This window comes from Excalfactoria chinensis, chromosome 20, assembly GCF_039878825.1.
Source record: "Excalfactoria chinensis isolate bCotChi1 chromosome 20, bCotChi1.hap2, whole genome shotgun sequence".
In the NCBI taxonomy this organism is placed as follows: Eukaryota; Metazoa; Chordata; class Aves; order Galliformes; family Phasianidae; genus Excalfactoria; species Excalfactoria chinensis.
Genome location: NC_092844.1, coordinates 1,952,065 through 1,963,923, shown reverse-complemented (window position 1 = coordinate 1,963,923; position 11,859 = coordinate 1,952,065). Strand labels below are relative to the sequence as shown.

At 51.9% G+C, this 11,859-nt stretch overlaps 2 protein-coding genes across 3 annotated transcripts; one reads left to right on the top strand and one right to left on the bottom strand.

Moving 5' to 3' along the window:
• Nucleotides 1–150: 150 nt before the first annotated feature.
• Nucleotides 151–2,223, top strand: AGMAT (agmatinase (putative)). The gene is made up of 7 exons (XM_072354616.1): nucleotides 151–503; nucleotides 585–787; nucleotides 959–1,007; nucleotides 1,145–1,340; nucleotides 1,480–1,659; nucleotides 1,757–1,841; nucleotides 2,067–2,223. Exons 1-7 carry the CDS (start codon nucleotides 268–270, stop codon nucleotides 2,138–2,140), a joined length of 1,023 nt encoding a protein of 340 aa, XP_072210717.1. The 5' UTR covers nucleotides 151–267; the 3' UTR covers nucleotides 2,141–2,223.
• A 156-nt stretch (nucleotides 2,224–2,379) lies between these two features.
• DNAJC16 (DnaJ heat shock protein family (Hsp40) member C16) lies at nucleotides 2,380–11,449 on the bottom strand. 2 transcript variants are annotated; one of them, XM_072354612.1, is made up of 14 exons: nucleotides 11,213–11,449; nucleotides 11,055–11,121; nucleotides 10,404–10,734; nucleotides 9,423–9,607; nucleotides 8,865–8,969; nucleotides 8,535–8,693; nucleotides 8,052–8,182; nucleotides 7,492–7,675; nucleotides 7,139–7,321; nucleotides 6,825–6,901; nucleotides 6,289–6,369; nucleotides 6,100–6,198; nucleotides 5,495–5,665; nucleotides 2,380–5,284 (listed from the first exon to the last, which is right to left on the bottom strand). In XM_072354612.1, exons 1-14 carry the CDS (start codon nucleotides 11,383–11,385, stop codon nucleotides 4,897–4,899), a joined length of 2,334 nt encoding a protein of 777 aa, XP_072210713.1. In that variant the 5' UTR covers nucleotides 11,386–11,449; the 3' UTR covers nucleotides 2,380–4,896. The 2 variants fall into 2 exon arrangements, with proteins under 2 accessions (XP_072210713.1, XP_072210714.1); XM_072354613.1 differs by having other exon boundaries at nucleotides 5,495–5,662.
• Nucleotides 11,450–11,859: the final 410 nt, after the last annotated feature.

Sequence of the window (11,859 nt, the reverse complement as noted above, 5' to 3'; positions counted from 1 at the left end):
AGCTCCCTCTGGTTGAGTTGACAGTGCAGTGCTGCCAGTCAGGGGACAAACCTGTTAAGAAATTGATGCCTCGCTTCCTGCAGCTGATCATTGTGTGGAATGGGGATCTGAAAGAGAAGGATACACGGGAACAGGAACACGAGCACACTGCCCTTTGCAGGGCATCCGGATGCACTTTGAACCCAGCAGGGTGACACAGTGAGCCGCCTGGCTCTACTGGCTGCAGGGACACAGAGGGCTTTGTTGTCTTGCTGTGTGTGTGGCAGGATGAGTTGTCTGCTCAGGACAGCCAGACTCTCTGCTCGGTGGCTTTTTGCTCCCACTGCTGCTCCATGCCGCCGAGCCTCGCAGTTCAACGTGCCTCCCAGTGCTGAGTTTGTGGCCCGGCCCGTAGGGGTCTGCTCCATGCTGAGGCTTCCTGTTCAGACCTCAGCAGAGGGGCTGGATGCAGCTTTTGTCGGCGTTCCCCTTGATGTGGGCACGTCCAACCGGCCTGGAGCCAGGTAGGAGGGCAGCAGCTGCTTGGCTCCTGCTGGCAGCTTAGCTCTGCCCACGGCTTTCCCTGCCCACGTTCTCTCACCCAGGTTTGGTCCGAGGCAGATCCGTGCTGAGTCAGCGATGGTGAGGAGGTACAACGCCAGCACTGGGGCAGCACCTTTTGACTCCCTGCAGGTGGCTGATATTGGAGATGTGAATGTCAACCTCTACAACCTGCCCGACAGCTGCCGCCGCATCCGAGAGTCCTTCCAGAAGATTGTGGCCTCTGGCTGCGTGCCTCTCACTCTGGGTAAGGGCCCTGTGGGAGCTCCTCTTTCTGTCCTGATTCCATCTTTTCCTGCCATCATTTGGTCTGAGCACATAAACAAGTGAAGGGGGGAAAAAATCACTGGAAAACAAACGCAAGGAGTGCTGAGAGTCTCTTGCAATATGCAACATCTTCTTCTTTGTCCTGTTGCAGGTGGAGACCACACCATAACATACCCCATCCTGCAGGCCGTGGCAGAAAAGTAAGTTTCCAACCTGGAGGTGTCAAACACAGCCCTGTCCTAACAGTGCTCAGCCCCTGGAATGGCAGCAGCAATGGTGTAAGCTGGTACCATCGGGTGTGGGTTGGGGACTGATGTGCCCACCTGATCCTGCCTAGGCATGGCCCTGTGGGGCTGGTGCATGTGGATGCTCACACCGACACCAGTGACATGGCTCTGGGGGAGAAGATCTATCACGGGACCCCATTCCGGCGCTGCGTGGATGAAGGGCTGCTGGACTGCAGCCGTGTGGTTCAGATTGGAATCCGTGGCTCCTCCTATACTCCGGATCCATACAAATACTGCCGGGACCAGGTAACCTCTGGCAGCTGCTCTTACTTTAAAGCCTATTTGGGGGCATGGGAAATGCAACCCGGTCTCCTTTCCACAAATCCCCTGTGGGATCTGGGCTGCTGGTTGTGGGATGGTGAATGCTGAGTTCGTGTGTCTGCAGGGATTCCGGGTGGTTCCAGCTGAGCACTGCTGGATGAAGTCCCTGGTTCCACTGATGGGAGAGGTGAGGCAGCAGATGGGGGATGGCCCAGTGTACATCAGCTTTGATATCGACGGGCTGGACCCTGCCTATGCCCCGGGAACGGGGACACCAGAGATTGCTGGGCTCACACCCATGCAGGTGAGGGGCACAAAGCTCCCTTCCCAATAAGATCAGGATGTTTTTCTTCCCATTTGAGGAACCCAGCTCATTTATTGTACCCCCGTTTTCCTCTCAGGCTTTGGAGATTATTCGTGGCTGCAAAGGACTCAATATAGTGGGATGTGACCTTGTGGAGGTGGCACCCATGTATGATGTCTCTGGTGAGTCGATGGAAATCTTTGGGGCTGGGTGGGCAGCAAGGGGAAGTCTTCAGTTTTTGGTAGGTGCCACCTAGTGTTGAAAGGCAAAGAGCAGCCCTGGGCTCCAGGAACTGCCACAGAACGTGGTAGGAGCTGACAGAGGTGTCTGAGCGCTGCGTGTGGAAGCAGATGAGCAGTCATAGCATCAATTTTATTACTATTTATTTTGTGTGTGTCTTTTCTTAGGTAACACCGCCCTGTTAGGAGCCAATCTGCTCTTTGAAATGTTGTGTGTCCTTCCTGAAGTGAAAACAATGTGAAGGCAGCTCCTGCCTGGCCCCCAACCCTGCACAGCAGTGAACCACCACCACCACCAAGATGCCATGGCAGACCTTGGATGAGGTTCCCGACGCCCTGCTCTCCTCCAGGTGCAGTGAATGAGGTAGTGAAGCACAGCAGCTGGGAAGAGCTGGGTGTCCCTTGGCCCAACTGCTGGTGTTGCAGGAGGGGGGGTTTGGTTGCCCACAGGGTCAATTGGAAACACAAAAGCCACCTGATCACACATTAAAATAGTTTTATTTTGGTTGCGAATCCGTATATCGTCTTAAAACAAAATGACATCGGTGCCTGATCACAAACACACGCTAAAAAAAAAAAACCAACAATGAAACAGGAAAAAAAAAAAACCCCAAACTAAAAATCAAAAAGACAAGTTTGCCAAATAAGTTAAATAATTCCCCACCTCCCTCCCTGTATCAAAAGTGCAAAATATGTTCTTGGTTTTCAGTCCCACTTGTCTGTGTTAGTGTATGAGTCGCTGGCAGGTTCTGCTCCCACCGTGCTCAGCCAAGAGAAGGGCTTTGGGACAAACTCTGACTCGGGGCCGCTTCCCTTTTTGCTATAAGGATGTTTTGTTTCAGCTTCCAAGCGGGGCTGCTTGCTTGTTTATCACCAAACAGTGCGTTAGGACTGAGCTGCCTCAATCTTTGGGTTACAAACTGCCACATGCAGAGCAGTGGGTGCGTGTTGCTGATGATACATTACGACGTGGGGTGATTTGGGGATCTCAGCTTATGAGTGCTGGGAGAGGGCAGGCAGAGCTCAGGCATAAGCAGCAGCTGAGGGCCCTCTGACAACACTCTTCTACTGGAAAGCAAGTGCCCAGCGCTCTGTGACAACCAGAACCACCTCAGTGGGTGATTTCAGAACAGTTTGGCATTGCTGCAGCCCACAGAAATGATATTTTAAAGGGCCACGAGGCCAGATCTTTTCCTTATTTGGCCCAGGGCTGAATTCCCTTGCTGCAGCACAACGAGGCACTTGATCTTTTTTCTTTCTTAAGTTGCACATCAGAAGTTTATTCGGGTTTCTGACTCGCTGAAGAGATGGCAGATGGGTTTGTCCATCCTCATTCCTCATCCAAATTTGGTGTGTATGTATGTGTCACCAGCAGGCTGACACAGTGTCCTGCCCCAACCCCAGCTGTTGCACCACGTGTGTGCCCTGTAGCTCGTTAGCAGGGAGGAGATCTCTTTTTCCTTCCTTCCTTCCCCCAGTTTCTATGCCTCATTCCTGCAGCTGAGGCCCAGGGGCCCACTGAGCATCCAGCAGCCTCACATAAGGGTGGCTGGCAGCACAGCCATGTTTATTTGGGAGTACACACAGTGCTGGGATGGCCAACAGTGGGCGAAGCTGCACCCAGTGTGCAAGGAATGCAACAGGCCAAGGTTTTGCGCATCAAAGTAATGCAGGCAGCAAATTGGCTTGAGCTCCAGGTTGGGACCCTGCAGGATTTCAGTCCCGACTATGGAAGGAAACCTTTAGGCTTTGTGTTAAGGTTGGAGGAGCTACAAGCACCCCGATGCCTGCTGCTTGCCTCCCCCAGCTCACAACGGGCAGCCTGTTACCCCAGTGTGGGACTCTGTGCTTTTGTGACCGCACAAGCTTGACACAGACCTACGTATAAAAAAGAAAACCCGTGAACAACAAAAACAAAGAGAAAACCCAAGGCAGCCTGCATGTTGAGAAACAAAGGTTTGTGGCAGGAACGGAATGGGCGAGACCACAAAGCATCTTAAACCCACCCCTAAAAGAAAAGGAAGCCTCACACGTAAGAGACGGTCTGGTTGGTACAGCATTTCTGGGGCAACGTTTCAGGAGTACAATCATTGACAAATTGGGTTCCTTGATACAAAGAAAGGGTTGGTTTGTACTACAGATGTAAGGGTGTTTGAAAGGAGCCCCCACTGGCTCCCTAGCAGCTAGGTAGAGTTTCTTCTACACATCTACTGGCTCATAGCAGCATTATGCCTACAATCTGAGGACACGGTTGAAGTTATGGCTCTAAGATACATCCTCTATAACTGACAGAAGCAGGAAGGCATCTGGAAAACAACGTAACATTTAAATGGCTCGACACACCGTTACAGTAATTTACGGCTGTGCAAAACCCCTTCCCTCCCTGGTTACGGTGGAACTGTTATGCAAGGAGCACGAAACATGCAGATCACCTCCCAGCCCAGCAGGAGTGAGTGCCAGCTACAGGGCTGCTCCGAGGGAGGTGCTCCCAGCCACGCTCCGGGTCACTTACCCAGGGGGAGCCGAGGGGTACGGCTGTCTGCTGGGAGGGTCTGAAGGGTCTTGCCAGGGTTACACCATGCACCATGGGCTAAGCACGCACACAAGGAAGCGAGAGGAGAGCCACGACCTGCCCTGTGTAACCGGCCACATCGCCGCAGCAGAAATGACTACTTTTATTCATCCGAGGTGAAATGAGGGATGGCTCGGGGATGGCCCAGGAAGCAGGAGTGGCACGATGAGAAGGGAAAACAAAAAGACTTCTTGGCTCTTTGACAGTACAGCATCCAAACGTGAGGATGGTTTGGTGGAAGGCGTTTCAGCACGCTTCGTTGCACTCCCGGGCTCTGGATGCAGGGAGATTTTTCTGGTCACCGGCCCTCAGAGAGTTCACCTAAAACCTAAGGTCCATTCGTCAGGATCATTTGTTTAGACCTGGAGAGAGCTGTCCCTCGGCATCTTCGTATAAAGTGTGTCTGTTAGAATCTCTTAAAATCCCTCAGTCTAGTGCAGGCCACGAGGGGATATAGAACCTCTGTAAGGAGCCTTCCAGAAGGTGTTCCATCCAAAAGGACAATTTATGCAATTTGTTTTTAATGGATCTAGATCCTGGGCTGCAGGAAGATTTCCCTCTGGCTTCGGTGTGTAGCGAGGAGGAGTCATAGTCCTCACACACCCCCTCGTCCCCTGATCTGTGAGGCTTAAAGAGGCAGAAGTATTTCTTGTGGCCGTTCAGAGCCAGCACGTAGCCCGTGTAGTCACGCTCAAGGAAATGCTTGTCATACTGATTGGGGATGGGGGCAGCGTCCTGTGCGAACTCTAGCAGGTATTCCAGCCACTCACGGTGCTTGTCCAGGCTGAGGAAGGAGAAATGAAGAGAGCTGCTCCTAGGGGGAAGAAGAGAGAAGCAGGATGAGCATGGCTCCCAAGTCAGGCTGGTTAGTGTTGGTTTAGCCAACAAGATGCTGTGCTTGGCACCGGTGAGGCCGCATCTCAGTGCTGAGAAGACATGGTTGAGTATAACTACCCTCCCTAATTTTCCACTTACTCAAGGTGTGAAAACAGGAGAGTAAGCTCAGGAGAAGGCCCCAACCTACCCTGTGAATGTGTACACTTCCAGGGCAAACTTCTGAAGGAGGGCAGTTTTGGTGGAGTTAGAGAGAATCAAGACCACGTTCATGTGACCCGGCCTGAGGCGCACCAGGTTACTGTTGTAGTTGATGTCTGTCAGCTCTGTCACCTCCACAAAGCCCTTTTTGGGAACCCTGCTGCAACAAAACAAAGATGGAGTAAAAGGGGAATATAAAGGATGAATTCATTCATCATGAAACTGATCCAGCCCTGTGCTCTGTAGCTGCAGCCCATGTCGGTGGTGCAGCCTGCAGAGAAAAAGAATGGCATTCATGCAGGACAAGGAAGAGTGGCCAGTGTAAAGTCACAGCTTCCCCTGGATCTCAGAACAGCTGCTTTCTCTCCCATGTCAGCAGGAATCAACTAAATATCTGCATCCACGTCCCCTCTGCCCTGCTTAACAGCACTCCTTCCTGCCTTTCTCTGCCCATACTGCCCTTGCAACAGCTACTCCATCCTCACAGCTCTGGCACTGCTCTAACCATGCCCTTCTCTACCTACTACTCGCTGTGCTCTCTTCACAAACAATAATCCAGCAAAAAAATGTTATGGAAGAGAAGAGAGAAGGAACCTGTTACTCTCTTTGCTGAAGCTCGTGTCGTTCTTCTCGGTCTTTGCAGTGGTGTCTTTTTTCTCAGAGGCAGGAGAGTCCCTTGTGTCACTGGAATCACTGCAAAGGACAATCATTTGGGGTTTGTTTAAAGGGCTGCTTTGAGCTGCTGCTGGCTGGACTGTGAGATCCTCTAGGGTGTGCACTCACCTGAAGGCCTGAACAATAACAGTGCCAAAGAGAATGAAGAGCGCAGAGAAGAGCAAGGACAGAAGGGGCATCATTTCTCGCCTAAGGGAACATTTACAAACAGCAGTTAAGTCTGTGAGCAGCAGTTTTTCCTTGAATGTAAACATGATCAAGATTTGGAGCATTGTCCTGCTCCCACCCAAAAGGAGAAGGACAAAACCAGAACCATTTTCAAGTAAGGCTAAGGGGAAGTGGTGGAAAGCACCAATGATATGGCTGGCATGTTTTCAGGGGCATAATATCATATATATATATACTATATCATAACTATATATATCAATATTGTTAACTTCTAGGCCAGAGTACCCAGTACTTGAGGTAGAAGCTAATGTCACTGTGCTGCCATTGTTCTTCACCTTAATCTCAACAGCATACAGGCACCCGTGTACCTGGTACATTCTTATTTCCTATTAATCCAAGCCTGGTTCTGTCACTCATCTGAACAAGAGAACAGCAATCCTGCTCCCTATTGAGAACCATGAGTGCCCCATCCATACCAGTTGCTATGAAACAAGCTGTCCCAGCAGTCCAAGATATAGTCCAGCATAGAATAGAACCATCGGATAAGGAACATCTGTTTAAGAGAAGAGAGGAAAAAAAAATAGGTAAATGATAAAGCTGTTATTCATGGTACAATGAGAGCCCCAGCTCTGAACTGAACCCCAGCCCCAAATCAGCTTTGGATTATGCCATGAGCCCATGTTTCCCTGTGCAAGAACACTTGTAGAGTGTGATTTCCAATAATAAGCATAATGGAACTGTTCAAGGAGGTAACACACTTGCCAAGTGGCTGGAAAGGCCTTGCACTTACAGGAGCAAGCTCATCATTCAAGTCTGCCAGGACAGTCTCCGAGGAGAGAAGACCTGGGTCTGTCCTCAGCTGGTCCAGGAGATCCAGAAGGATGAAGTTGTCCTCGTTGCTGCCTTGCCAGGCCTCCTCCAAGGTTTTAAAGGCAATCTTCCCTGCGTTGTTGCGCCTCTCCAAAATGACCACCTGGACAAGCCAACCACATCACAGATGTCAAACAGGATGGCACTTCTTTTGAGAAAGATATTAGCTTCAAATCCCTGCCCAGAATTAAGAGTCAGGTCGAGTTACAGCAGCCTACATGGAGCGATGAGATTTACAATGAAAAGCAGCAGCAGAAGAAAGGTAATGCTCACAGCTGATTTCCCACGGTACTTCTCCTCATCCATCAGCAAGGCATCCGCAAATTCTGGCTGCCGATCGTTATAGATGTGTGCAAACCTCAGTGTGTCTTTTGTGTTGGCCACAGCAAAGGTCAAAAATGCCTCGTAAGCATCAGCAAACTTATCGCCTTCTCCAGTGAGCAGGACCACACAGTGCCTAGGCAACACAACAGATGGAGAATCAAGAGCTGTTTAGGCTGCCAGAGGAAACAGCTGTCCTCTTTCTGCTAATGAGAACAATCCTGAAGGGATGGAAGCCCTGTTTGTTGTTTTGAAAGCCTGCCTCTGCCTTCCAGATGTTGATCTCTCCAGGCTGTTGCCCCACTCCTCATCCCTCCTCCCTGCCCTCTGTCTCAAGATGTGCCTGGTGGAGGCACAAAAGCTGCGTGGATACCCAGCAACCTCCAGTGCAGTCATTTCTTTCCTTCCTTCCCTTGGAGACCTTTTATATCTCACTCAGATTCCAACAACAGATGGCTTTAGGAGCAACCCCAGAGCCTCAGGGGACAAAATGAGTTCCCAAGGAGCCTTACTTTCGCTGACGGTGTGACTTCTTCACAGGACACAGCTCTTGAAACAGCCTCTGGTTGGTCAGTCTGGCTGCCATGAGGAACTTATTCTGAGAAAGGAAGTCATCAATGAGCTGCTTCTTCATGTCTCGTGCCTAGAGAGGACAAAGAAAGCAGAGATTGGTGGGTTGAGGAGAGCTAAGCTGGTCTAAGGCTCTCACCTGAAGTCTGGAGGATGCCAGCCTCACTGAAACCCCTGAAGACACTTAGAGGCTCCAGGACCAACAAGTTACCTGCAACTGTCCCCTACAAAGCTCAGACCCCACAGCTGATGCCCATCGAGCTACCTCCCTCCTAGGGCTTTGCTCACTGCCTTTGCTGAAGCCAGAGGTGCCGCTGCAAATGAATGCCATTTATTCCTCAACATGCAGCCGACCAACCTCTCATTTGGTCAGAGAAAAAACTTCAGTTTCATGGAAGCACATGGAGAGGGGCTCAGAGCTGTACCTGTGCCACATCAGCGGGCTTGTCGATGTGCTCCTTGAAGATCATCAGGGTCGGCGTGTAGACATTGATGTTGTACTGACTGGACAACTCTTCAGTCCCCCTGAGCCCCACGTACACGTAACCAAAGGACAAGTAATCTCTGTATGCAAAGGCAGTCAGCTGGATGGGAAGAAAGCACCAGCTTGCATTACATTAGCACATAAAGAATGCCTTGTTCCCCCCAGTGCTTGTGGTAATTTTGCTTCCAGAAAACCCCCTGCTGTTTAAACGCCATTGGGCATGCACTGGATTTAGTAGCAAGTCAAAATCCAGAGGCAGATATTGCTTTACCTTGTACAACAATGGCACAACTGGCATGTGATCAAACAGAAGGACGTGGGGCTTGTTTTCTTTCTTCCAGTTAGATAAGAAGCGGATGTAGTTTTTATCTGTGATCTTAAAACAGAGTCAGAATGTTAGTTTAACCTCAGAACAGTCAGATACATGCAGTGCCCGAGTGAGATCTGGGTCTGAAAAAGCTGTCACGGGGATGCCTGACGTGTGTGTTGGTTTGGACTTGGGACTGACACAAGCTGTGGTACTGCAGCTGGAAGAGCAGCATACTGACTACACTGCTGGCCTAAATATGCAGCAGTGCAAATAGCCCTGTCACAAAGAAAATAAGTGTTACAGAACGATGCTGTGTGCTTGCTTCCAAGCAGGGAAGGAGGGTGTGTAGCCATAATTACAGCTCTTGAAGCACCTTGGTTCCCCAGTTGGCTCTTCTCACGTCAGTGACACAGATCAGCTCTGGGTTGAATTAATTGGATGAGCCACTGCAACAGCTAAAGAGATCTGTCTATCCGAATCAGACAGCAGCCAGATTGCTGCACGCCCCTCTCCGTGTACCTTTTCTACGAGGTTCCCTGGCAGCAGGTTCTCCACAAACTGCCTCAGGTTTTCTCGAATGACGGCGCTGTGGAAGAAGGTTATTTTCCCATTCATCAGTCCCAGTATTGATGGTGTGCTGTGAGCACCGAGGTGATGGGCCAGGCGCCTCTCATACCCGGCATGAACGACCCCAATGCCCACTCCTGTAAAAGGAGAGCAAAAAGATGACTGATGACCCCCAAACCTGGATCAGACAGCTGAGTTTTAAGACCCCTTGCCCAGTGCCACACTTGGGAGTTATTTATTTGTGTCACGATCCCTCCCAGCTCTGTACTTTCCTTGTGCTGGAGTCCCTTGAAACTTGTACTGAAAGGGAGAGAGGGAACGTGATGGCCTCTTTTGTTCTACCCACTGATGTCATATGTGCTACAGTAAAACCCAAAGGAGAAAGAGCTCGGTGAGGAGGGACTGAACCATCTCTGTGTCCTGCTGTGGTTTTTTTTGCATGCAAAAGACACCAGCATGAAAAACAAAACATCCACTTGCTCTCTCCATTCCCAGCTTTCTTGTTGGCAGGCCGATATATTTCCAATATGGTTGACAGGTCCGCAGACTTCCCTCACAGCCCTGTATGGTGGTGACTTAGGTGCTGTACTCTGCTTGTTTCAAGTTCAGAATAGAGCCAGACAGGATTTACCCACCAGCCTTCAGTCATGTGGTTATTTATTACCGTGGCTGCTGGACTAAAATTAGGGAAGGCATCTTCCCCTTTTAACCTCGGGGGTGACTGAGGGAACAACAGTGAAACCACCAGGTAGAAAGAGCTGAAACTGTGAGTCAGAAGGAAAACCTTGTTTATAAAGCTTAGCCTCGCTGATTTAGTTCTTACTAACACACAGGAGAGTGTTAACCTTGTGACCTAAATCCCCGAGTCCTTCTATGGACCAGAGCCTCATGCTGCAAGGAAATCCATGCCCGACCCCAACACCTCATCCTTACCCAGTGCCTCCAGTTCCTGAGCAACTTCCTTCCACACGGGCTCGATGTGGATGCAGCTGAAGCACCAGTCCGAGGTGATTTTAATGAGGTACGGTTTCTTGAAACTATCTGGCACGATTTCATTGACGTAGTGTGAAAAATGGAGCAAATACTTCTCGTCCGAGGTGTCACGTCTCTCTGAATTGAAGGGGAAGTGGAAGAAGGACTCATCAAAGTAAAAGCCTTCGTGGAAGTGGTGGAACTGACGCTGCTGGTGTTGGGAATAGCCTTGGCTCTCCCCGGCATCTCCGTAGCGATCAAAGTTTGCCCTCTTTTCTTCATTAGAGAGAATCTGGGAAGCAAACGACGGAAGAAACGTGGCCCAGTGTGAAGGGTGATGATGGTCGTCCCTTAGGGAATGGCTACAGCTACAACAAACCCACTGCAATGCCCCTGCACTAAGTACCAGAGCATCCAACCCGCACCTCCCTGCTGCAACTCGAGGCCGTCACCTCTCATCCTGTCGCTGTCACCTGTGAGCAGAGGCCAACCCCACCTCACTACAGCCTCCCTTTGGGGCTTGTAGGAAGCACTGAGCTCAGCCCTGAGCCTCCCCTTCCCCACCCTGACCCATAGCGCTGGACTCCAGCCCCTCACAGCCCCCTCCCTCACCTCGTAGGCCTTGCTGATCTGGATGAACTTATCCTCAGCTCCCGGGTCCTTGTTCTTGTCCGGGTGCCTGCAGCGGGGTAGGAAGGCCGAGGCGTTACCCAGCGCCGTACCCACAGACCCCCCCCCCCCCCCTTCCCACCGCAGGGCCCGCTCCGTACCACTGCCGGGCCAGCCGCTTGTACGCCTTCTTGATGTCGGCCTGGCTGGAGGAGCGGCCCACGCCCAGCACGCGGTACGGATCCCGATCCGGAGCAGCCTGTGCCGTCAGGACCAGCACCACCAGCAGCAGCAGCAGCAGCAGCCCGGCCGGGCCCGTGCGGCCCAGCTCCATGGCGGGCACCGGCCCCGGCCGCGGCCTCAACCCCACAACCACCACTTCCGGCGCGCCCGCCCGCCGTCACCATAGCGACGCTTCCGCTTCCGGTCAAGGGACGGGGGGGCGGATTGTGATGGAGGAGGCCCGGCGGCGCGCTCTGCGGCGGGGTCGTGTGCGGCTGGTGGAGGGGCTGCGGCCCGAGCTGCTCTGGGGGCCTCTGCAGGCACGAGGGGTGTTCACCAGCGCTATGGTGGAGGACATGCAGGTGAGCTGCGGGGTCCCGAGTCCTGTCGGGCCGTTGATGCGGCCTTGTGCCCCCTTAGAACCCGGTGAGGCCGCACGTCCCCTCAGCGCCGTGACGGGTTAGGACATACCCCTATCCTCACGTTCCCCCCAGCCCAGCAGCAGGACCCGGGGTGTCTCCTTGCCCCCCCCAGCCCTTGGTCAGGCTCTGGGAAGGATCCGTGTGCCCCCAATCTGGTAACGAGC